Source organism: Musca domestica, unplaced genomic scaffold (genome assembly GCF_030504385.1).
Source record: "Musca domestica strain aabys unplaced genomic scaffold, Musca_domestica.polishedcontigs.V.1.1 29, whole genome shotgun sequence".
Lineage (NCBI taxonomy): Eukaryota > Metazoa > Arthropoda > Insecta > Diptera > Muscidae > Musca > Musca domestica.
In genome coordinates this window covers 6,420,478-6,447,428 of record NW_026712296.1, presented here as the reverse complement: position 1 = coordinate 6,447,428, position 26,951 = coordinate 6,420,478, and the positions used below count along the sequence as shown (strand labels likewise).

The 26,951-nt window shown below is 34.4% G+C and overlaps 1 protein-coding gene across 7 annotated transcripts; it reads right to left on the bottom strand.

Annotated features, from left to right (window-relative positions):
* Positions 1-7,100: 7,100 nt before the first annotated feature.
* LOC101901630 (uncharacterized) lies at positions 7,101-23,025 on the bottom strand. Of its 7 annotated transcripts, none has more exons than XM_011293690.3 (3): positions 22,926-23,025; positions 12,672-13,185; positions 7,101-7,508 (listed from the first exon to the last, which is right to left on the bottom strand). In XM_011293690.3, the coding sequence occupies exons 2-3, from the start codon at positions 12,915-12,917 to the stop codon at positions 7,308-7,310; spliced, it is 447 nt and encodes a 148-aa protein (XP_011291992.1). In that variant the 5' UTR covers positions 12,918-13,185; positions 22,926-23,025; the 3' UTR covers positions 7,101-7,307. The 7 variants fall into 7 exon arrangements, with proteins under 7 accessions (XP_011291992.1, XP_019891889.1, XP_005182296.1 ...); XM_020036330.2 differs by having other exon boundaries at positions 22,899-23,018; XM_005182239.4 differs by having other exon boundaries at positions 22,881-23,016.
* Positions 23,026-26,951: the final 3,926 nt, after the last annotated feature.

The following is a 26,951-nucleotide window of genomic DNA, read 5'->3' as shown; positions in this document are numbered from 1 at the left end:
CAGTGTTTGTATCTCAGTAGGCGTACAAAAACCGTCGTAGAATTTACTTAGAAACAATGAAATGAAGAAGTCGCTGACGAAAAGAGAGAGAAGAGAATACGCATTTAACAAGTGCCGCCAAACGCAATGTTTGGACAGTTTTGCACATCAATGCTTAGTGAGATTTTCATTATTCGTTTTTGCCATAGTCGCAACCTGCTATGTATGTCGAGTGGCTCAGCAGTTAGCGCGCTGGCGTACGAAACATTCGGCCTGGGTTCAAATCCTGTTGAAGGAAAGTTTTATACTTTTTACCCCAAAAATGTTTTTCTACATCAAAAATTACATTAATATAATATAGAACACCTACAAATTGTAAAATGATCAATATAGCTGTAAGCCAATTTATAATAGATATGTATAAATGTATAATATGGCCTTACAGAATATTAAACTTAATGATTGCCTTAAATATGTTTACAATTTTTAAAAATTATTTGTCCACTCTTGGTGTTCGATTGCTGCTTGTATAATTTGGTGGTTGTTTATTATCCATATATATAAATATTTGAAGTCTTCCTGAAATTTTGAATTTAAAATCAATTACTTATGGCTCCAACATATAAACTTTAATAACAGATACTTACATAAAATACATTTATTCTGTAAAAAATTCTTAATAAAAATTAAATGCAAAAAAAAAAACATATTTTTTAACAATAGAAAAACACGCCTTCCGCGGGATTTGAACTCGCGACGCAAGGCATGAAACAAAACAGCTTCATCACTTAAGCTACCACAAGATCACGACGATGGTGAACTTAAGTTGTGTAGTATTTTTTGTGAAAACATAAACAAGAGTTATTCGTCAGAAAAAAAACCTACATTTAGAAAAACAACAACAATGGTACGTGCGAAATGTAACGGTTCACATTCTTTGGAATTTTGCTTTTCAGATAGGTTACTTCACATAAATGCAATTGAATAAAAAATATGAACTGATGTGAATGTGTGAAATATCGTGATGTGGGTATTTCAAAATAAAAAAATGTTTCTATTTAACAACAATATAAATAAGTATAAAAAGGAATTAGTTTTAATACAACATTTTAACATATTTATAATAAAATATAATAAATAAAATATTTTTTGGAATAAAGATATATATAATTATAAATATAAATACGGAATTATGAAAATAAAAATATATAACTATAATGGAAAAAATAAATATAAATAAAAATTTTTTTTTTGAATATATACAAATAAAAAAATTAACGTACATTTGTTAGTATAAATAAGTATAGTAAAAATAATCTACCTCCTACCTACGCTAATATGCAACCCACTGCATGAGAGGTTCTTTAACCAATAAAATGTCCGTTACCAATTTTATTTTGATTATTAACGTTGACAACAGCAAAAATGATCTCATACTGTTCGGCACTGTTAATAACTTTAAGCCAACGCCTGCACACTGGAGCAGTGGCCGAGTCGGTTGAGTGGCTCCGCAGAAATCTGTTGGGTCGTAGGTTCGAATCCCGGCACGGGAATTTTGTTTTATTACTTTTTTAGACGTAGAACATTTAAAGAAATTAAAAATAAAATAAGAACTTTAGCGATAAAACATAAAAGAGGAAATGTTGAAGAAAAATATTGGTGAAGCATGCATGTGTATGTCCCATGGAATTTTTTAAGGTCGATCCGCGCAGGTTTTATAGGCTTTGCACAGTGGTTCAATCAGCTAGGACCTTATTATTATTAAGGATGGGTCCAATTTGGGTCTCTGAAACGGTTTTGGACTATAACCTATATATGGGCTGAAAGCGCTCGGAGAGACCTTTCATTTAAGCCTAGTTTGATCCGCGCAGGTTTTATAGGCTTTGCACAGTGGTTCAATCTGTTACGACCTTATTATTATTAAGGATGGGTCCAATTTGGGTCTCTGAAACGGTTTTGGACTATAACCTATATATGGGCTGAAAGTGCTCGGAGAGACCTTTCATTTAAGCCTAGTTTGATCCGCGCAGGTTTTATAGGCTTTGCACAGTGGTTCAATCTGTTACGACCTTATTATTATTAAGGATGGGTCCAATTTGGGTCTCTGAAACGGTTTTGGACTATAACCTATATATGGGCTGAAAGTGCTCGGAGAGACCTTTCATTTAAGCCTAGTTTGATCCGCGCAGGTTTTATAGGTTTTGCATAGTGGTTCAATCTGTTAGGACCTTATTATTATTAAGGATGGGTCCAATTTGGGTCTCTGAAACGGTTTTGGACTACAACCTATATATGGGCTGAAAGTGCTCGGAGAGACCTTTCATTTAAGCCTAGTTTGATCCGCGCAGGTTTTATAGGCTTTGCACAGTGGTTCAATCTGTTACGACCTTATTATTATTAAGGATGGGTCCAATTTGGGTCTCTGAAACGGTTTTGGACTATAACCTATATATGGGCTGAAAGTGCTCGGAGAGACCTTTCATTTAAGCCTAGTTTGATCCGCGCAGGTTTTATAGGCTTTGCACAGTGGTTCAATCTGTTAGGACCTTATTATTATTAAGGATGGGTCCAATTTGGGTCTCTGAAACGGTTTTGGACTATAACCTATATATGGGCTGAAAGTGCTCGGAGAGACCTTTCATTTAAGCCTAGTTTGATCCGCGCAGGTTTTATAGGCTTTGCACAGTGGTTCAATCTGTTAGGACCTTATTATTATTAAGGATGGGTCCAATTTGGGTCTCTGAAACGGTTTTGGACTATAACCTATATATGGGCTGAAAGTGCTCGGAGAGACCTTTCATTTAAGCCTAGTTTGATCCGCGCAGGTTTTATAGGCTTTGCACAGTGGTTCAATCTGTTACGACCTTATTATTATTAAGGATGGGTCCAATTTGGGTCTCTGAAACGGTTTTGGACTATAACCTATATATGGGCTGAAAGTGCTCGGAGAGACCTTTCATTTAAGCCTAGTTTGATCCGCGCAGGTTTTATAGGCTTTGCACAGTGGTTCAATCTGTTAGGACCTTATTATTATTAAGGATGGGTCCAATTTGGGTCTCTGAAACGGTTTTGGACTATAACCTATATATGGGCTGAAAGTGCTCGGAGAGACCTTTCATTTAAGCCTAGTTTGATCCGCGCAGGTTTTATAGGCTTTGCACAGTGGTTCAATCTGTTAGGACCTTATTATTATTAAGGATGGGTCCAATTTGGGTCTCTGAAACGGTTTTGGACTATAACCTATATATGGGCTGAAAGTGCTCGGAGAGACCTTTCATTTAAGCCTAGTTTGATCCGCGCAGGTTTTATAGGCTTTGCACAGTGGTTCAATCTGTTAGGACCTTATTATTATTAAGGATGGGTCCAATTTGGGTCTCTGAAACGGTTTTGGACTATAACCTATATATGGGCTGAAAGTGCTCGGAGAGACCTTTCATTTAAGCCTAGTTTGATCCGCGCAGGTTTTATAGGCTTTGCACAGTGGTTCAATCTGTTAGGACCTTATTATTATTAAGGATGGGTCCAATTTGGGTCTCTGAAACGGTTTTGGACTATAACCTATATATGGGCTGAAAGTGCTCGGAGAGACCTTTCATTTAAGCCTAGTTTGATCCGCGCAGGTTTTATAGGCTTTGCACAGTGGTTCAATCTGTTACGACCTTATTATTATTAAGGATGGGTCCAATTTGGGTCTCTGAAACGGTTTTGGACTATAACCTATATATGGGCTGAAAGTGCTCGGAGAGACCTTTCATTTAAGCCTAGTTTGATCCGCGCAGGTTTTATAGGCTTTGCACAGTGGTTCAATCTGTTAGGACCTTATTATTATTAAGGATGGGTCCAATTTGGGTCTCTGAAACGGTTTTGGACTATAACCTATATATGGGCTGAAAGTGCTCGGAGAGACCTTTCATTTAAGCCTAGTTTGATCCGCGCAGGTTTTATAGGCTTTGCACAGTGGTTCAATCTGTTAGGACCTTATTATTATTAAGGATGGGTCCAATTTGGGTCTCTGAAACGGTTTTGGACTATAACCTATATATGGGCTGAAAGTGCTCGGAGAGACCTTTCATTTAAGCCTAGTTTGATCCGCGCAGGTTTTATAGGCTTTGCACAGTGGTTCAATCTGTTACGACCTTATTATTATTAAGGATGGGTCCAATTTGGGTCTCTGAAACGGTTTTGGACTATAACCTATATATGGGCTGAAAGTGCTCGGAGAGACCTTTCATTTAAGCCTAGTTTGATCCGCGCAGGTTTTATAGGCTTTGCACAGTGGTTCAATCTGTTAGGACCTTATTATTATTAAGGATGGGTCCAATTTGGGTCTCTGAAACGGTTTTGGACTATAACCTATATATGGGCTGAAAGTGCTCGGAGAGACCTTTCATTTAAGCCTAGTTTGATCCGCGCAGGTTTTATAGGCTTTGCACAGTGGTTCAATCTGTTAGGACCTTATTATTATTAAGGATGGGTCCAATTTGGGTCTCTGAAACGGTTTTGGACTATAACCTATATATGGGCTGAAAGTGCTCGGAGAGACCTTTCATTTAAGCCTAGTTTGATCCGCGCAGGTTTTATAGGCTTTGCACAGTGGTTCAATCTGTTAGGACCTTATTATTATTAAGGATGGGTCCAATTTGGGTCTCTGAAACGGTTTTGGACTATAACCTATATATGGGCTGAAAGTGCTCGGAGAGACCTTTCATTTAAGCCTAGTTTGATCCGCGCAGGTTTTATAGGCTTTGCACAGTGGTTCAATCTGTTAGGACCTTATTATTATTAAGGATGGGTCCAATTTGGGTCTCTGAAACGGTTTTGGACTATAACCTATATATGGGCTGAAAGTGCTCGGAGAGACCTTTCATTTAAGCCTAGTTTGATCCGCGCAGGTTTTATAGGCTTTGCACAGTGGTTCAATCTGTTACGACCTTATTATTATTAAGGATGGGTCCAATTTGGGTCTCTGAAACGGTTTTGGACTATAACCTATATATGGGCTGAAAGTGCTCGGAGAGACCTTTCATTTAAGCCTAGTTTGATCCGCGCAGGTTTTATAGGCTTTGCACAGTGGTTCAATCTGTTAGGACCTTATTATTATTAAGGATGGGTCCAATTTGGGTCTCTGAAACGGTTTTGGACTATAACCTATATATGGGCTGAAAGTGCTCGGAGAGACCTTTCATTTAAGCCTAGTTTGATCCGCGCAGGTTTTATAGGCTTTGCACAGTGGTTCAATCTGTTAGGACCTTATTATTATTAAGGATGGGTCCAATTTGGGTCTCTGAAACGGTTTTGGACTATAACCTATATATGGGCTGAAAGTGCTCGGAGAGACCTTTCATTTAAGCCTAGTTTGATCCGCGCAGGTTTTATAGGCTTTGCACAGTGGTTCAATCTGTTACGACCTTATTATTATTAAGGATGGGTCCAATTTGGGTCTCTGAAACGGTTTTGGACTATAACCTATATATGGGCTGAAAGTGCTCGGAGAGACCTTTCATTTAAGCCTAGTTTGATCCGCGCAGGTTTTATAGGCTTTGCACAGTGGTTCAATCTGTTAGGACCTTATTATTATTAAGGATGGGTCCAATTTGGGTCTCTGAAACGGTTTTGGACTATAACCTATATATGGGCTGAAAGTGCTCGGAGAGACCTTTCATTTAAGCCTAGTTTGATCCGCGCAGGTTTTATAGGCTTTGCACAGTGGTTCAATCTGTTACGACCTTATTATTATTAAGGATGGGTCCAATTTGGGTCTCTGAAACGGTTTTGGACTATAACCTATATATGGGCTGAAAGTGCTCGGAGAGACCTTTCATTTAAGCCTAGTTTGATCCGCGCAGGTTTTATAGGCTTTGCACAGTGGTCCATTCCGTTTTTTTACATCATAATAAAGATATGAGCCAATTCGGGTGTCTGAAACGGTTTGTTCTATAGTTGGTGCTGCATAGTATTTATTTAATTTGTATTCAAGCTATTTCTATTACCGAAGTAATAAATTTTAATATAATAATTAACAAATAATAATATTTTTCAAAATTTTCTTTTTTACTCAGTCTTTAACAAAGCTCTGTTAATTCCTTAACAGAGCTCTGTTAAGTAACTGTGTCTGTTAACATCCAATTTAACTTTCCAATTTATCTTCACACCCATACCGAATGTAACACCCTAGAAATATACATTTTAGACCCCACAAAGTATATATACAGCATAAAATTCTATATCGATTTAGCAATGTCTGTCTGTCTGTGGAAATCTATCTAGCTTCCGAACGAAATGAATTAGGTTGATAAAATTGTACTCAAATGTATATTACGTCCGCAGGACTTTTGGGATTGAAAATGGGCCATGTACGTTTTGCTATAGCCCCCATATAATAGTACCTCCCTATTTTCGGTATTTTGATGATTTTAGCGACATTATTCACCGGAAATGTTTCAAATTTGGTATTTCAATGGATACTACAGTCTGTGACAGCAAACTGTCCGTGCCCCCATATAACGTGCCCCCTCCCGTTATTCGGCATTTTGATGATTTTACCGACATTATTTACCGGAATGTTTTTAAATTTGGTATTTGAATAGATACTACGGCCTATGACAGAAAATTGTCTGTGCGTAAATTCGTAAAAGCGCCATATAACGGTACCTCCCGATTTTCAGTATTTTGATGATTTTTGCGACATCATTCACTGGAATTGTTTCAAATTTGGTACTTGAAGTTTGTAATGGATACTACAGCGTTTTACAAAAAATTGTCTGTGCATATCCAAGTCTTCGTATAGCACCCATATAACGGTACCTCCCTATATTCGGTATTTTCATGATTTTAGCTACATTATTTACCGATTTTTTTCTAGTTTCGCATTTGAATATTGTAATGGCTTATTGTAATGCCTGTGCAAGTCCACATCGTCGTATAGACCTTAATTTAACGGCTACATTCGGTATTTTTAAGATTTTAACAGAATTTTTAACGGATTTTATTTTTTGAAAATTGCCAAATTTGTTCCAAATGGTGGAAGATATTCAATGTTCGACCCGGTCGAACTTACAGCTTTTTTACTTGTTATTATTATAATTAATTTTTACCTTCGAGGATAACAAGGACATTAATGTTTATATGTTTTAGTAACGACATTTGCTTTATTCACTTTGTTATGTATTCATTCATTTACTTTGATTTATATTAAAATTAACAGTCTATTTTATATTTATACCCTACAACACTATGTGTTGGGGGTATTATTTTGTTATGTATATAATGATATTCAATTATAAAATACTACGATATTTTTGCTGTTAAACAAAAACAAACAAAACTTCCTAAGAATTTAAAGTTTGTGCTAAATCAGCTTCGTCTATGGTTCCTTGACAGACCAAAGGGAACGGCCATTCGTGGAAAATGGTGGGACCATTGTAATCTCTCAGTGTTTGTATTAGATTATCTAAACGTTGTACCTCCAACAGATCTGCATTCAGTTCTTTCACATCATCTATTAGTTGATTGACATTCGATTCGATTACCTGTAGATAAAAGAAAAAAAGTATTGAAATTAGTAACTATTTTCAACAATTTTTTATTTGATGTATATGCGACGAACTCAAATACTGATATCCCTAATGGGAAAGAGGATAATTAAGTTTAAAGTATAATAAATCATATCCAAGATATATAGTTTTGACTCCGTGATTAAGGGTAGTTAAAATTTAACATTTTTCTATAATCTCCATACGATATAATAATTTTATTATTCAGTTTGTAAAACCCCGAAATATTCGTTCACAGATCATAAATATTCTTGATCAGAGTAAAATTCGATGTCTTTCCGAAGCCACCTCTTTTGTTAAACATACTTTCAAATTTCCAGTTCCAGTTGTATTTTTAGTACTTTTAGTTCGAATTTTCAAAAACCCAGCCTTATCTGACACATATACCCTAACATTGGCCGACATGCAAAATTTCAAGATTCTAGATAGATAATTCAGTCAGTCAGTAACTAACACACTGAAATACAGGGTAAGATGAAAAAATTGCAACCAACTTCAGACTGCTGTTAAAATTATTCAGTGACAGCTCAATATATTTTTTACAAGCGCACAAAAACATTTTGGTGACTATCGTTATCGTTTGAATGTGAATAAATCTTTTGTGTCTCGTACCATCGCTCGTTACCGTGATTCTGGTAGCGTAGTCCGACGTCAAGGAAGTGGACGGAAGAAAACAGTAACATCAGCAGAAATGTGGGCCACCATAACAGCCGATGGTCGCTCTCCGCCCGTACTAATCGACCGTGGCTTCAGAATAAATGCCGAATATTATCGCGAAAATATTCTGGAGAGTGTATTAAAGCCTTGGGCACGCAAAGATTTTGGCCGCAGACCTTGGACATTCCAACAGGTCTCAGTACCATCGCACTCAGCACGCGCCACCCCAGAATGGTTACAAAATGAGGTTCCTTACTTCATTTCCAGCGCACAATGGCCACCAACATCTTCGGATACCAATCCGTTGGAATATTGTGTCTGGAGTATTTTGGAAGGTAAGGTTGGCACTAAAAAATTCTAAAGTGTCGATCACCTCATGCAAGCGCTTCGTGGGAATGGGCAAAAATACAGCAGAGCAACATTCGGGCAGCGTGTGATGGTTTCATTGGCCGTTTGAAGGCCATAATTCGTGCCAAAGGTTACCAATTCGAACAAATCTAAACTTATTCTAAATTTTGATGCTATTTCCGACAATTTTTTGCTTTTATTCAATAGAATTAAAAAATGTAAAAATTATGGCCTTTGACTTTCTGCAGTTTTTTTTTTATCTCACCCTGTGTAAAAACAAAACAAAATCGAACATTTATATTCAATTTCATGCGAAATGATAAATTCCGATATCAGGTTTCTGGTTGAGAGAAATATTTAGATATAGCAAGTTGTAAAGAACCGTTGACTTCTTTCGCAATTTTGGATGCTCGTTTTGGTTATTAAAAATTTTGAGCTCTTTATGGGGGCGGTACCAGAAGCAATGGTCCGATATCTATAATCTTTACAACATACCTTGTGTTGATAGGAATATTGAGATGTGCCGAGTTTGAATGGAATCAAATCTTCATTTCGCGTCTTATGAACTTCTTGGATATTCAAAATTTTGACCATTTGTGGGGGAGGTACCGGAAAGAGTGAACCGGTACATTCCATCTTTACACCAGTCCTTTGGCTAGTAAAAATATTGTGATGTGTGTAATTTGAAGACAATCGATCTTTAATGTCACATTTTATAAGAGATATAATTATTCAATTAGTGGGGGAGGTACTTGATGAAGTGGAAGTAAATGCGAAAATGGACAATCATTCTCGCATATGAACTAGCACTGCAAAATTGAAGCAAAATCGAAACATCCTTTCTCTTTCTGTGCAGTAAAATATTTTCTTTGAAAGTTCTACCAATTTGTGGTGGAGGTACAAGAAGGACATATATTGCCCATCTCCGAGCTCGATTTAAGTTTGATAATAATATTACGGTGTACCAAGTTTTAGCCAAATCGGATACTCCCTTCGAGAGTTATCGTACGCAACAGCCAGACAGACAAACAGACGGACGGACGGTCGGCTCCAAATGTCCTGAAACGGATTTGGTTCAAAGGAACCTGGGATCTAAAACCGTTATGATAAGGTATATATCTAGCCACGTAGCCGAGGGCATAAAAACGCTAATGATAAATGTAAAAAATCATGACTCTGACAAGATGTCGAATTTAGGCCTATTTAAGCCCATCGTATGTGTCGTACGTACATTTCTTGTTGCAATTCTATTGTCGCCAGTTTTATCTCATGTATAACATTTTAGTTTCAAATGTTGTGAATGTGTTCCCGATTAATATAGCTATATTTATTATTTTTTTTTTTGCATATGTAAATTTCACCTGCATATTTTCTATTTGCCGACGGCTGTTTAAATGCTCAATTATAGTTGGCTGTATTTACCTGATTTCTCCAGTTCTTTTTAATATCGCACTCAACTGTGGAAATACCAATCGTAATTTTTATCCTTTATTGTGCATGTATGTGTGTTCCTTCCAGTTCAAATTACAAATATTTGTTTTAATTAAAATGTCAAGGTACATTTTGTAGAATACAATTTCTGCGAGATTATATGACCATTGACAGAGAGCGAACAGATTGTCAAATGGTAGGCGTTAATATGAATGGAAGGTTTTTAATTTGTTTTTGCTATTAAATGAAATGGCTAACAAAGGATATCGTCGTTCTGGCAAAATGATTTAAGTATATATTTTTCATTAAAACAAGGAAGGATTTTCCCCATCCTCTCAACTTCGTTTCCAATCTTAGTAAGCTTAATATTTATTTTTTTCTCTAAAAGTACCTAAGAAAGAAATCAAATTTCATTATGTGACGCTGAACAAAAGAAATATGTAAACTTGACATAAACTTCATTAACCTTAACGTAACATAGAAATATCATCAACTTTGGTTTTTTATTTTCGACAAATTTAGGAAATTTTCCAAACTCGCTGCAGATGTTCTTATATCTACTTTAAATATCCAAAAATCTATCTAGATTGTGAAAAATTCCAAATGATAGGAAACCCTGAAGGATTTTCGGGTTTTTAGCCGAACTTTTTAAGGCAGAATATTTTGTAGTTTGATATATTCTGTATATTACGAAATATTACATTACTTTAACGCATCAACTCAAAACAAGACAAAATTCCTCGAAAAAAATGGCAAATAATTTCGTTATTTTTTGAAAAATTAACAGAAATATTTTCTTGATATAAAATGGAGATTTCTTTTCTTTTGTGAATTATTGTGAAATTTGACGAACAATATTTTAAAGTTATCCTTCAAAAATGATGTTTCGTAGAAAAAACTTCGCATAAACTCGTGTGGAGTATGACTTTAAACCTTAAATTTTTTTTTATTAGAAATGTATTCCCGGCCAAAAATGTTGATGTTATCTGAGATCTATAGAAACACACTTAAATTTAATTAAGACGCCTATACATTTGCCTATCGTTAGAAAATACTGTAAAAATCATAAAAATACCCAATATAGGGAAGTACCGTTATATGGGCTCTATAAGAAAACGTGGACCTACATACACAATTTATTGTCATAGGCTCATTACGAACTTCAAATACGAAATTTAAGACAATTCTGGCCTATAATGTATCTAATACCATGTATATATATACAGGGTGAGATGAAAAAATTGCAACCAACTTCAGATTGTTGTCATTTGTAAGCCACTCGTCCGACAGCTGTTACAATTATTCCAGTGATAGCTCATTATATTGTTTACAAGTGTACAAAAGCATTTTGTTGAGAATTTTTCAGAAAAAAAGTTATTCGTGATGGAATTCAAGCGTGATAGTGTGATTTCTTTATATTTGGCTGGAAAACCACAAGGAGCTATCTTTAGAGCACTTCAACATTTGCATGTGAATAAATATTTTGTGTTTCGTACCATCGCTCGTTACCGTGATACTGGTAGCGTATCCCGACGTCAAGGAAGTGGACGGAAGAAAACAGCAACATCAGCAGAGATGGTTCGAAAAGTAAAGGAGTGACTTGATCGAAACTCGCGTCGCAGTGGCCGAGCTGAACATATCGCAATATTCCATTCGACAAATATTGGAAAATGAGCTCGGGGTAAAGCCATTGATATTCCAAAAAGTGCAAGAACTTACACCGCAACTGAAAAAAATAGACCCAAAAGAGCTAAAGAGTTGCTTGGCTTGGCCAAAAGTGGTGAACTGCCGAATTTGGTTTTCTCGATGAGAAAACATTCGTTGTCCAGCAGTTTGTAAACTAACAAAATGATCGTGTTTACTTGCCAAAGAGGTCAGCTGAAAACGGCTCCTTCGGTTGGCCACCAGAAATCAAGCGCCGGCCATGGTGATGGTGTGGGCCGCCATAACGGGCGATGGTCGCTCTCCGCTCGTATTAATCGCGACAATATTCTGGAGGGTGTATTGAAGCCTTGGGCACGCAAACATTTTGGTCGCAGACCTTGGACATTCCAACAGGATTCAGCATCATCGCGTCGGCACGCGCCACCCAAGAATGGTTACAAAATGAGGTTCCTCTCTTCATTTCCAGCGCACAATGGCCACCAAAATCTCCGGATACCAATCCGTTGGACTATTGTGTCTGGAGTATTTTGGAAAGCAAGGTTGGCACCAAGCAAGCGCTTCGCCGGGAATGGGCCAAAACACCGCAGAGCAACATTCGAGCAACATGTGACGGTTCCATTGGCCTTTTGAAGGCCATGATTCGTGCAAAAGGTGACCAATTCGAACAAAACTAACCTTTTTCTAAAAATTGATGCTAATTCCGACATTTTTTGCTTTAATTCAATAAAATTTAAAGAAAAAATGTAAAAATTATGGCGTTTGACTTTGTTGCAGTTTTTTTATCTCACCCTGTTATATGGGGGCTATACGAAGACGTGGACTTGCATAAGTAATTTTTTGTCATAGGTTGTAGTACCCATTGAGATTTTTCAAATTTAAGTTATCCTCCATACTAGGCAGGAGGGTATACAAAAGCGAAACGTTACAATAGTTCATTCCTCCTTTATTCACATTAAAAAGAAATATCGCTATTCAATTGTATAATTTAAAAGATATATGTAATTATGAGGTAATATTTAATAATTGCTTCATATTTACCAATATATCAATGTGCAAATTAATTACACATTGTAATATTTGACGCACACGATTACGCAGCTTTTCGATTGTCAAAAGATGTCGCTTTATGCTGGTCGGCGGAGGTGGCGGCAACGATGATGTGCTTGCTGACAGAACGTTAATGTCGGATAGTTTTGTTTTCATTGTTCTTCCGGTATTTGCGACCGCAACTGCACTTGTAGATGCAGCCGCCGATAGCGTTTTGTTTGTAATATCTGGTGTCATGTTCGCTGCTTTAGCATAAAATTGCCCTTAACCATTTGGCGCTGTTATTGTTATTATTGTTTATGTCGAGGTTCTTGTTGCTATCGTTATTTATGTATTTATTATTTAATATTATTATTGTGTTATTGGCTGTGTGGTAGTCATTCGGTGTCGTTTTTGGTTGTTTTGTTCGAATATTTCTTTTCTGTTTTTTGTTTTGTTGTTTCTTTATTTTTTGTGAGTGACGTATTCACATTCTTTTTTCCATTTATTCGTTGAATAATTTCCACTGAAATGTCACAATTTCAATATGACGCGATGTGGTCGTTATTTGTTACACTTCGTTTTATTCAAAAACACAAAGACGTAGGTACATATGTATGTAATACCATACTCGTATGTACAAACGAACATACAGTGTCTCACAAATGACTGATAAACATGTTAAACAGGCCTTAAGTTTAGCCAGGTGGAACTTTTCACACACTTCCTCATTAGAGAAAACAAATATTAAAATATGTTTTGGAATGCTCAGAATAATTTTTTTAAATACTTTAGATTTCTATTTCTAATATGTAATCAGAAATGCAATTGTAAAATGTTTTAAAAACCCTCAAAAATACCGAATATCTGGCAGTACATCATTATGATGACTACATCGTAACATGGGCCTTGTGTTTAAATCCTCTTCCACATTTTCTTTGGATCCATTTTATTTTAGTTTTAGGTACAAGGATTTTTTTCAAAAACATTAATCTTCGAACGAGTAACGAAAGGGGTATATATTTGGTTATTTTTTTTCAAAATATGGTTACAAACTCCTTTTAAATGGGATCATAGCAAATCATAATACTCTACAAAATTATTTGTCATAAAATTTTACTATGTTTCCCATACATCAAAAGTTTAAATCTTAACTAAACGTTAAGATTTCATAAATATTGACAAGTAAAAAAGCACCTAAGTTCAGGCCGAAGTTTTAATACCCTCCAATATTTGGAAGGAACGTCGAAAAATGAGCTTTAAATGAAAGCCGTTATATGGAAGCGATACGAAGTCGATGACGTGCATACGCACTTTTTTGTCTGTCTGTAGCACCCATTCAAATACGAAATTTAAAAAAAAAATCCTTTGAACAATCTCGCTAATATCATCAAAAGGTCGAAAAAAGAGGTGGATCTGCATAGACAATTTTCTGTTACGGGTTGAAGTGTCTACTACGAAATTTAAAACAATTCCGGAGAAAATTGTCGCTAAATTCATCAAAATGCCGAAAAATGGAAGGTAACGTTATATGTGAGATATACGTATTTTTGTGAACAAAATGCAAGTCGCATTTATTATCCGATTGACATAAAATTTTCTAACCAATATTTGTTTGTCCCAAGGACGAATCCTATTGAAAATGGTGATAATCGGTTCAAATTTAGATATAGCTCCCATATATATCTTCAACAAATTTTGCACCAAATGACCAATATCAGTCCAAATGATCTGCATTTTGGCACATCCGACGGAACTCAGTCTAGAGGTAAGTACATCAAATCGGCTCAGATATAGTTATAGCTCCCATATATATTTTTCATCCGAGTTGGCGTTAAAGTCCCACACGTGCGTAATATGTACTCCACAACAAAGAAATTTGGTACCAAATATCAGATACAACTCAAAAATATGTGTTTAAGATCTTGTCAAGATCGGTTCAGATTTGGATATTGCTTCCATATATATCATTATCAGATATCAGGTATATTGTGCACCAAAAAGCTAATATCAGGCCAAATGGACTGGATTTTGACAATTTCGACTGAATTTATCCTAGTAACAACTACTTCAAATTTGGTGATAATCGCTTCAGATATAGCTATAGCTCCCATATATGTGTTTCATCCGATTTCAGGTTTTTTGTGCACCAAATGGCTAATATCGGTCCAAACGACCTGCATTTTGGCACATCCGACGAAATTCAGCCTAGAAACAAGTATTTCAAATTTGGTGAAAACCGGTTCAGATATAGCTAGAGCTCCCATATAAATGGTCCATCCGATTTGGTGCAAAAGTATCTCACATTCGTAATATGTATTCAACAACAATGATATTTGGTACCAGATGTCTTATAGAGCTCGGAAATACCTTTCAGGTTTATTGTGCAAATAATGGCTAATATCAACCCAGATGGAGTGAGTTTCGGGGCGTACGTTTCCAGTTGGTGGAACTCGGCTCCGATATATATATATATATATATATATATATATATATATATATATATATATATATATATATATATATATATATATATATATATATATTATATATATATATATATATATATATATATATATATATATATATATATATATATATATATATATATATATATATATATATATATATATATATATATATATATATATATATATACTAGCTGACCCGGTCCGCGTTGCCGGCCCGTAGTTTTAGTCTTTAATGCAAATTTTGCATAGCATAATATTTCACAAATCTAGCTCATAAAAGTGAACAAATTTTAATATAAATATTGATTCGACTAAGTAGAAATAAATAACTATGGAAGGAGGGCAAAATAATTTCTGAATAGTCAAAGTTAATTACGCTTTTACACCCATTACCATAGCACCTCAAATTGCGCATTAGAGTCCCCAAAAAGCCTATGTTCTTGTTCATAGTAAAATTTAATGACGATTAAACAATACCCGCGTTGTTGTCCGCCAATCGGTAAACATCACTATAGATCGGCGGGCCTGGGGACTGTACCAAAATATTTACGTATGTTGACATTTTTCTGTAAGATGGTTCTCTACTCTACAGTAAATAATGGCCAAATCAGTTGAAAAACGTGGCCAAGACCACGGTCACAGCTGAAATCAGGGATACATTTATATAAGGGTTATACCAAAACGTGGCCCAACCCATATTCTCTTGGGGGTTACAAATTCAATAGAAAACAAAATGTTCTTTTCTGTCCACCAATTAGATGTGAAAGTGGACTTGGGGATACTCCAATGTATATGACGATGATGGTTCCCTACCCCAGGGTAGCATAAATACAATTTTTAGCCAAATCAATTAATGAATGTGGTCAAGACCAAAATGGGCCCTACTCTGAAAATTTTAAACTTTACGCGAATAGGTTCTCAACCTCCTTAGAAACAAAGATGCCAAATAATGGCCAAAATATTAAAAAAGTGACCAAGACACCAAAAATAGCTTAAATCATACGATGGTTATATAAATATGAAATCGGGTTGTACCCTTATACGTGAGTTATGATCGATATCATGACCTGCAAAAGCGATTTAAGGTATCTTGAATGTTTGGGAAGAATTTCTGGAAGGATAGAAATCCTTTTCTTACTAAGAGTCCCATTCGCTCTACTATTTTCCACCCTTTATATTTGGTATTTTTCTGATTGAACATTGGACGGATTATTGTGACAGGAAAGAAGTAGTTCCACGATTTTAAATGAGCTCCATTAGGCTTTTTCGGTCATTTTTGTTTGTTCAAATGTGTTCGCATCTTCAGCTGAACCACGATGTCGGTCCTGGAGTTGAAAGGTAGTTGTAAGTTAACATCGTATTTCCCACTTATTTAATTTTTTTGGTGAAAATTTGTATATAGTGAAAAATTATTCTTTGTTCACAAAAAATTTACTGAATTCAATTGGATAATACAAATTGAAAAAAAAAATTGACAAAAGAAGAATAACACATTGAAAAAATTTTCAACTTGTTCGCTGATTTTTTACAGCAAATGTTTAAAGATCCTTATATAGTTTGTCAATAGAATGTACTTCTATTTTAAAATTCGATTCCATTAAATTATTTCGAGATCATCTATTCCGTTTCGCCACCACATAATTCGGTACTACACTTCCATGTAACTCGCCATCAATTTCATTTCTCAAGAAATCAAGTCAATTAAATAAATTGGTATTAATATTTGAATTCAAAAATAAAATATAAAAAACACTACAAATGTACATTAGAAAAAAGTAAGTCAAATTGGAAAAAAATCATGCAAAATAAAACATTACTATTGTACATTTCAAAAGTCAAAATGAAAATGTTAATATATCACTTTTTTACGCGATTTTTTAGGATATTATCCTTTTCGGAGAGGAGACAATTCCGAATTTGTATGAATCGTTAAAATCAGTCCAGCGGTTCTTAAGTTATAAGCGTAGTAACTAACACAACTTTCTTTTATATATATATATATATATATATATATATATATATATATATATATATATATATATATATATATATATATATTTTTTTTTTTTTTTTTTCTTTTTTTTTTACATTCCTAATATCATGTACTCTATAAATAAATTATTTTGTCCGGTTAGGGTTTCATATAGTTGGTCCCTCCCGACCGGTTCACTTTTCCTTACTGGTTTCTTTTATAAAATTGTAAATGAAAAGAAAGAAATGTGAAATGCCAAAATTTATCTAGAAAATGTGCTTTTTGGCAAATAGTTCATTTCTTGGTATGTAGTTATCGTAAAAGAATGTTACATGATTCAGATTCTAAATACTTGACTTGATTTAACGGTGCTGCGTTGATATTTCTTATTATTTTGTATTATTTTAGTTATTATTTAAGGAAAGGTTTCATTTTATAGTTTCAGGGCTAAAATCCTGAAAGTGGTGGCCTTCAAACAAGAATATTTTTTTTACACATGACTGAATTCATTTGGAATTTGAGAACTTCATTATAACGGTGAAGCCTCAACAAAATATAGCTGTGTGGTGATTTGTAATCTTTTGAATGCTATATTCACTGGACTGAGCGTTTATTTTATTGAGACACTGTACACACACACATTTGTGCATATAGGAAAATTATGTGGGTGGTTGTGCAGTAGAATTTCATTAGTTGTTTAAATTATTGGGTTGTTCGGAAAGAAAATCTGTTATTTTTATTAATAATAATAATAATAATAATAATAATAATAATAATAATAATAATAATAATAATAATAATAATAATAATAATAATAATAATAATAATAATAATAATAATAATAATAATAATAATAATAATAATAATAATAATAATAATAATAATAATAATAATAATAATAATAATAATAATATTAATAATAATAATAATATATTATATATTATTATTATTATTATTATTATTATTATTATTATTATTATTATTATTATTATTATTATATTTCAAAGTCAATTTTAGTCCACATTTATTTCTAAAATATTGATGGGATCTATAATATAAAACTGAACTTGTTCGAAGTTAGTTGCACGTGAAAACAACGGACAAACTTAATTATATAAAATTGCCCATCCTAATATTATAATTCTATAAATCGAAATACTGTGTTTTCAATTTCTGTAATAATACTCGTAATGCGATGGAATGCACACATATACATACATATTTCCAGGCCACAAACTATCATTTCCATTGTCAGTTATATTTTTTGCTGTTGTTTGTTTTTGGCGTTTTTTTTTTGTGAATAATAAATATTTAAGTAAATGAATAGCATATTTTCTCAATATTTGCCCGGGTATCCAAAATATTATACAGGGTGAGATGAAAAAACTGCAATAAACTTCAGACTGCTGTCATTTCTAAGCCACTCGCCCGACAGCTGTTAAAATTATTCCAGTGAACCTCATTATATTGTTTAGAAGCGTTCAAAAGCATTTTGTTGAGAATTTTCCAGAAAAAAAGTTATTCGTCATGGAATTCAAGCGCGATGGTGTGATTTCTTTATATTTGGATGGAAAACCACAAGTGGTTATCATTAGAGCATTTAAATGTGAATAAATCTTTTGTATTTCGTACCATCGCTCGTCACCGTGAAACTGGTAGCGTAGCCTGACGTCAAGGTCAACAGCAACATCAGCAGAAATGGTTCGAAAAGTAATGAACGATCACCTTAATCAAGCGCTTCACCGGGAATGGACCGAAATACCACAGAACAACATTCGGGCTGCGTGTGATGGTTTCATTGGCTGTAAATCGTGCCAAAGATGACCAATTCGAACAAATCTAAACTTATTTTTGCTTTCATTCAATTTAATTTAAAAAAAATGTAAAACTTATGGCGATTTACTTTGTTGCAGTTTTTTATCTCACCCTATTTATGTACATATAACTATTGTATGCTAATTAATATACGGAGTTTTCGACCTTTCTATTTTGTGAATAAAATAGTATTATTCCCATATAATATGGCCGAAAACAATATTCAACAGATATGAATGGGGGTAATAAACTTGAAATTCTATATATATATATATATATATATATATATATATATATATATATATAGTATATATATATAGTAAAATTCTACTATATATAGTCAAAATTCTACTGATGTTGCACAAATCCCTCTTCTGTCCGTCAGGCAGGTCAAGTTCGAAGATGGCCTTTATCGGTACATGATATCGTATAGCCCCCATATAACGATGATTTTACTCACATTTTCAACGGAATGTTCTGAAAATCCACACAAAGACTTCCTTGTGAGTACTTTATCCCCTGTATCGGTCCATCATTTTCAATGGAATCGTCTGAAATTCTATACATGAGTTCTTTGTGAGTACTTTACTCTCTGGAAGAGAATTGTCTATATAGGTCTACGATATCATATATCCCCTATATAACGGTTCCTCTCGAAATTCGGTATTTTGATGATTTTTGCAACGTTATTCACTGTCTGAAATTCCACATAAAGAGTTTCATGTGAGTACTTTATCCCCTGAAAGATAATTATCTATATGATGATTTTAGCCACATTTTTCAATGGCATTGCCTGAAAATCCATACAAAGAGTTTCTTGAGAGTACTTTATCCCCTGGAAGATAATTATCTATATAGGTCCACGATGTCGTATAGCCCCCATATAACGGTACCACCCGATATTCGGTATTTTGATTATTTGAGCCACATTTTTCTACGGAATTGTCTGAAAATCCGCAAAAGGAGTTCCTTGTGAGTACATTTCCCTCTGGAAGAGAATTGTCTATATAGGTCCCTATAATACGGTTCCTCCCGAAATTCGGCATTTTGATGATTTTTGTAACGTTATTCACCGGAATTGTTTAATATAATCCTTATCGCATCATAGTTGGTAAATTCCACATTTTTGTTACGGGAGCTTTACTAAATACGCATTGTGGTGTGGGTATCATATAGTCGGCCCTGCCCGACTTTGGACCTTTTTATTCTACTTTCATTCTCCTAATATATAAACAGGTAAAAAAGCAGATAAGATCGACCGGTCCGAACTTTTAATATCCTCCACCATTTGTAAGGAACTTGAAAATTTTCAACAAATTCCGAAAAATACCATTTGTAAGGAACTTGAAGTATTCATTACGAACGAATAATGTCGCTAAAATCATTAAAATACCGAATATCAGGAGGTATTGTTATATGGGGGCTATATGAAAGCGTGGACCGACATGCCCCATTTACAAACTTATACTGGCAGAATATACACGTGTGCAAAAATGTTGGCCTTCTATCTCAATTCTTTCGAAAGATAGCGTGATTACAACAGACAGAGAGAAAGAGAGACGGGCATCGCTAAATCGACTTAAAATTTTATTCTGATCCAGAATATATATACTTTGTAGGGTCTATCATGAGTATTTTGAGGAGTTAAAAACGGAATGACATAGTTATTATACCCTCCATAGAATGGTGTAGGGTATAAATACACCTATTAATTCCGTCAATTTGAAATACATTGAAATCTTTCACCATATTTTCTAGCTAGTTATCGAGCAAATTAATAAGAGAAATTTTCACTCAACTATTCACTTGTTTATTTGTGTTTCGTCGCTTGAATGTTATGGTTTTGTCATCAACAAGCTACTCATACTCAAAACGATAATTTCTAATGCAATATCTATTGTGCCGATTCAATGTATTTGACTACTAACATACGCAAATAAAACCGTTTTTTTCATTGATTGATTTTAGACCTTTGTTGAAATCCATGCCTATTGATTGTCACCTGTAAGCATGCCATGGTTCTATAGAAATAGCTCCTACTAATTATTCTAATTGAAATCCTATTGACGAAGCAGTGGCGAACAGTGGTCGTTCGTACAACTGGTACTGAGTTTTAGCTACAAGGGAAACGTGAATGCATGGTACCATGCGTGAATGTATGTATATATAGTGTCTATTGAATCAAACAGTGATATAACTCAAAAATTTCGAATTAAAAAAAATGCAGTTTATTGTTTTAATTGAATAATTTCAAGATAATCCGAAAGGCATAAGTATTTTATCGTTTATAGCTCGTACAAAATTATATATAAATTTACTTACAACTGAAGAAAGTGTAATGTAAAGGTTCTCCATAAATAAATGGTCAAATGCTATAAAATATGTGAGCTGATCCGACTTGATTAAAATTATATAAATCGAGGAACTTGAAAATTTCTGCTTTGTCGTTTTTCAATAAAGCAAGTTAGAAAGTTTAAGTCGGGGTTCCTCAGTCATTAGAAGAAATGTTATATGGGGTATATACCAAATCGTGGACCTACACTGCAATGTTTTGCCAAAGGAGCTAGAACCCATTATGACCTACAAATACCAATTTTCAAACAAATCCGTGAAAAAATGTGGCAAAAATCATCAAATTACCGAATATCAGGAGGTACCGTTATATGGGGGCTATACCAAAACGTGGACCTATTATTACAATGACTCGCCACACGAACTGGGACCCATTATGATCTACAACTACCAATTTTTAGACATATCCGTGAAGAAATGTGTCGAAAATCATCAAAATACCGAATATTGGGAGGTACCGTTATATGGGGACTATACCAAAACGTGGTCCTATACATACAATGTTTCGTCACACGAACTAGGACCCATTCTGGCCCACAAATACCATTTTTAAGACAAATCAGTAAAAAAATGTGGTAAAAACCATCAAAATACCGAATATCGGGAGGTACCTTTATATGGGGACTATACCAAAGCGTGAACCTATACATGCAATGTCTCGCCACACGAACTAGGACCCGTTATGACCTACAAATACTAATTTTCAGACAAATCCGTGAAAAAATGTGGCATAAATCATCATAATACCGAATATCGGGAGGTACCGTTATATGGGGACTATATCAGAACGTGGACCGATATATCTCATTTTAAATACCAATACAAATTGCTCTGCTAAATTTTGACGCTCTACGTCAAATAATGTGGGCTGTATAGTGATTTCAACAGACAGACGGACAGACAAACAGACGGACATCGTTAAATCGACTTAGAATTTTATGCTGATTATGAATATATATACTTTATGGGGTCTACGACCAATATTTAAGGATATTACAAACGGAATGACAATGTTAATATACCCTCCTTTCCAAGGTGGAGGGTATAAAAATTGATAATTGAAACTATCAATGGAAACCAGTTATCAAACGCACAAATCGACCAGACAGACAGACGAATACCGCTAGACGCACAGTCTAAAATTGTTACTTCGATGTAGCACATTTAGCATACACTCTCTGCTGTCATATGGCTAAGGATATTATGAACTTTCACTCATAAGGTTGTCTCCATACCATTTTCAAAAAATTTAAATAATATGCATTTCTAGGTCCACCGTATATTTCTAAGTTAAGTCACTCTTTGAGTAAACAAGTGAAACGTATTTGTATTCATTCACTGAGAAATCAAAGTCAACCACATTTGAACATATCACATTATAAATGCCACAAAACTTCATTCGAAAATTACAAATGACACTTCATCAGTTACAAATACATATGTAGACATGTGAAGGCAAGAAGCATAAAATACGGATGTTCCATCATTCGGCCGATAATAATGGACACTGACAAAAATCATTCGAACGCAAACACAGTGCAGAGCATTATAATATTGCACCATAGATTCAGCAATACGTCATTGGCATTACATGCATATGTACGTACATACAATTGGACGAATGTAAACACAAACAAACACTCCGAATAAACGCACAAGAATTCACACCAAAAAGAACTTATAGAACCGAAATCACTGGACAAATGAAACCGTTCACATCAAATTAGCTTTTGCAACTGAGAATCAACAACAAAATCCAAATCACTGCCCCTATTCGGTTCGTCTCCCATTGACGAGCGTTGGGTGCAACAGGGCGACCACGATGCAGCAGATACAATTTTCCAATTCGTAATGAATCGTTGCAGTGAGGTCTATTATGTGGTAGTGGGTGCCAGCTGTTATTTTTTGTGGTTATTGTTGTTGTCATTCATTGCACTACGGTGTGGCAGAGGCATCGAAACAGCGGCTCTTTATTGTCTCTCATTATTTCATTTGGGTATTCACATTACACATTTTACAACCTCCGCCATGAAATGGAGGGTATATTTAATGTGTCATTCCGTTTGCAACAGCTCAAAATATTTATCGGAGAGTCAAAAAAGTATATATCTAGTATTTATAATATCCGTCCGAAAAAATTATAATCAATGCAAAGACGGAGCTGTGGAAGCTAAAATAGGAAAAATTTTGGGTACGTGCCACATTTATTGTAACAGTGTGTGGTTAACTTTAAGAAGTTTTGTAAAAACTCAAAAAAAAAAAAACAAGTAAAGAAGCAGTAAGTTCGGTCTGGTCGTACTTTAAAGAACCTTCACCATTTGGAACGGAGTAAAGAAGCAGTAAGTTCGCCCGGTCCGAACTTTGAATACCCTCCACCATTTGGAACGAATTTGGATAAAAAAAAAAATATATATTCCTTAAAATTTCAGTTAAAATCTTAAAAATACTGAATATAGCCGTTATATGGGGCCCTATACGAAGATGTGGACCTGCATAGGCAATTTTTGTCATAAGCCATTACAATATTCAAATACGAAACTCGAAGAAAAATCCGATGAATAATGTAGCTAAACTCATCAAAATCCGAATATAGGGAGTCACGGTTATATCGGGGCTATACGAAGACCTTTACCTGCATAGGCCATTTTCTGTCATAGGCTATAATACATATAAGAAACTTCAAATACAAAATTTCAAACAATTTCGGTGAATATTGCACCTATAGATAAAATACCGAATATAGGGACGTACTGATATATGGGGCCTATACGAAGACCTGGACCTGCATAGAAAATTTTCTGTCATAGACTGTAGTTTCCATTACGAACTCTAAATACGAAATTTGAAATAACTACGGTGAATAATGTCGCTAAAATCATCAAAATACCGAATATTGGGAGGTGCCGTTATATGGGGGATATATGATTAAGTGGACCTATATAGCCAATAATCTTCCAGGGGGTAAAGTACTCAGAAGAAACTCCTTTTGTGGATTTTCAGACAATTTCATTGAAAAATGATGTTAAAATCATAAAAATACAGAATATCTGGGGGCACCGTTATATGGGTGCTATACGATCTCGTAGACCGATTAGTGTCAGAATATTGTTAGGGCAGAGGATCGCAAAACATTTAGGAGGAGGAGGAGGCTAAAATCATAAAAATACAGAATATCTGGGGGCACCGTTATATGGGTGCTATACGATCTCGTAGACCGATTAGTGTCAGAATATTGTTAGGGCAGAGGATCGCAAAACATTAGGAGGATGAAACGGACCAAAAACTTATTTTTGCTAATTTTGCAGTCACTATCTGTGTCACAATATTAGTCCCATCGAAGCGTAGTTTTCAGCGGATAATATTTAGCGGGCGAAAATAAACTATAATTTTTTGTGAAAAATTCCAACATTTTCCAGAATTTTTTATTGAAATCCACTTTCTGATGAAGTAGAACACAATATTTAATATAGGTATAGCTCTCTTATAGCGGAACTATGAATTGTAAGGGATATAGGAAAACGTGAACCTATGTAGACAACTAGCTGAACCCGGTACATTTCGCTACCCCTTTTGATTTTATATGCATTCAAAATTCTATACACAAATATTTTGGGATTTGTAAATAAAAATAAAACAAATTCAATTACTTTTTGATACCCTACACCACTATGCTTATTAAGTAGAGCTATCCGAAATATAAATAAACTTTTTTATGGGGAACCTATGAAGATTAGATCATAGAAACTATGATAGTTTTTGAATGCACATTTAGGCCTCAGAACAGTTTAGAGTGGAACGTATATCCTGTAAATCGTTTTCCGCTAAATTAGACGGAGACATTTGTGCATGAACCGATTTTCACCAAATTGGTTATACTTGCTTCTGGATTGAATTCGGTCGGATTTTCCAAAATTCGAATCATTTGAACTGATATTTGTGCACAATTAACCCGAAATCGGCCTAATATATATATAAAAGCTATATCCAAATCTGAACCGATTTCAATAAATTTCGGTAAATATTTTTTTGGGCCAAATTTCGCCAATCATTCTGAATTTCATTGCATCAACACACATTATCGTAATAATTTTTGTACCGAATTCCGTTGGGCATTCCAAATTTGATCGTATCTGTAACCGAACAATAGATATGTGCAAACAAAAGTAGTTTTTTTTCCAAGTGGAATTTCAAAAATTTATATAGCCTATGATTCTTTCAGGCGATGTCGTAGTAGTAGTTTAGTGGCTTTTGAGCCTATAAATTACAAACAAAAAATCAAACGTACATTTTCCTCTTATATAGATTTAGAACATCAAGAAGATGTTCCGCCACAGGAGGTAAGCCCCATTATAAACTCTAAATACTAGATTTGAAATAATTTCCTGAAAAATTTAGATAAAATTATCGAAATACCGAATATTGGGATGTACCATCATATGGGCGCCATATTAAATTGTGTACCTATACATACCATGTCCTGCCACCGAGGGTAGAAACAATTACGAACTAAAATAAAAATACTGCCTTTTATACAAAACCCGTTAGTAAATGTGGATGAAATCGTAAACATAGTAAAATGGGGACCTGTGTAGACCATGTTCTGCAACCGGAAGAAGAATCCTTTTTGAACTATAAATACCAATTTTTAGACAAATCCGTGAAAAAGTGTGCCTAAAATCATGAAAATACTGAATATCGGGAGTTTCGATTTTATGAGGGCTATACAAAAACGTGGATTGAGATATCTCATATGTTTGATATTGAAATCAAACATTCCAGACACAATGCAAACTATTGTGCCAAATGCCAAATAATGTGGAAAGTTATGATAATCATGATTATGTATGCCTTATGGGGTCTACAAAGAATATTTGGAGGGGGTACAAAACGAATGACAAATTTAATATACCCTCCTTTCCGTGGTGGAGGTTATAATCGGGATTTTATTTAAGATATTATTTCGGATTTGTTTTTAAATAGTTATTTCTTTTCTGATACAAAAAAATATCAACTTTTTTGTTGAGTGACATATCATGGATAAAAAATGACGTAGTAATTCGAATCATAATGTTTTTTGGGAACTGACTACATGAGTTTCTGTTTTCACGTGATGTAATAAAAGTTTGGTCTGATTCAATACAAATTGAGCATAACCAAAAAAAAAATCAAATTTATATTTTTTTTTTATTTATTTACCTATAAGTATGCGATTTATGGTTTTATTTAAAACAATTTCATTTAACAAAATCTCCTTGGTCGCCATATAAAATAAAATTTGATTATCCAAAATTAAGCTACATACAATGCATTTTTATTTTTAAGGCGTTGAAAATATTTTCATGTAAAGCAGAAGTTATTTTTTTTTAATTTAAAAAACCTCAGTTATGTTACTTTACATTCTGATGCTTGAAAGCAAATATAGTGTTATGCGTATGCGTGTGTGTGTGTCTTCTACCTGTTCTAATGTTAATCTTAAATTTTTCAGAAAACAGGTAGGTATCGGTTTTCAGTAGTTTGTATTGATATTTGCTCGTTGATTACTGAAGTACTGGTATGTATGTTAGTGCAGGGTATCACCGTTTTCCGTATGTGATTAATCAATAACGCTGTATTTGTGTTTGTCAAGTGATCGATTGAAGTCTGTTGGTTTCCGTATACTCAAATGAAATACAACGACCGTTT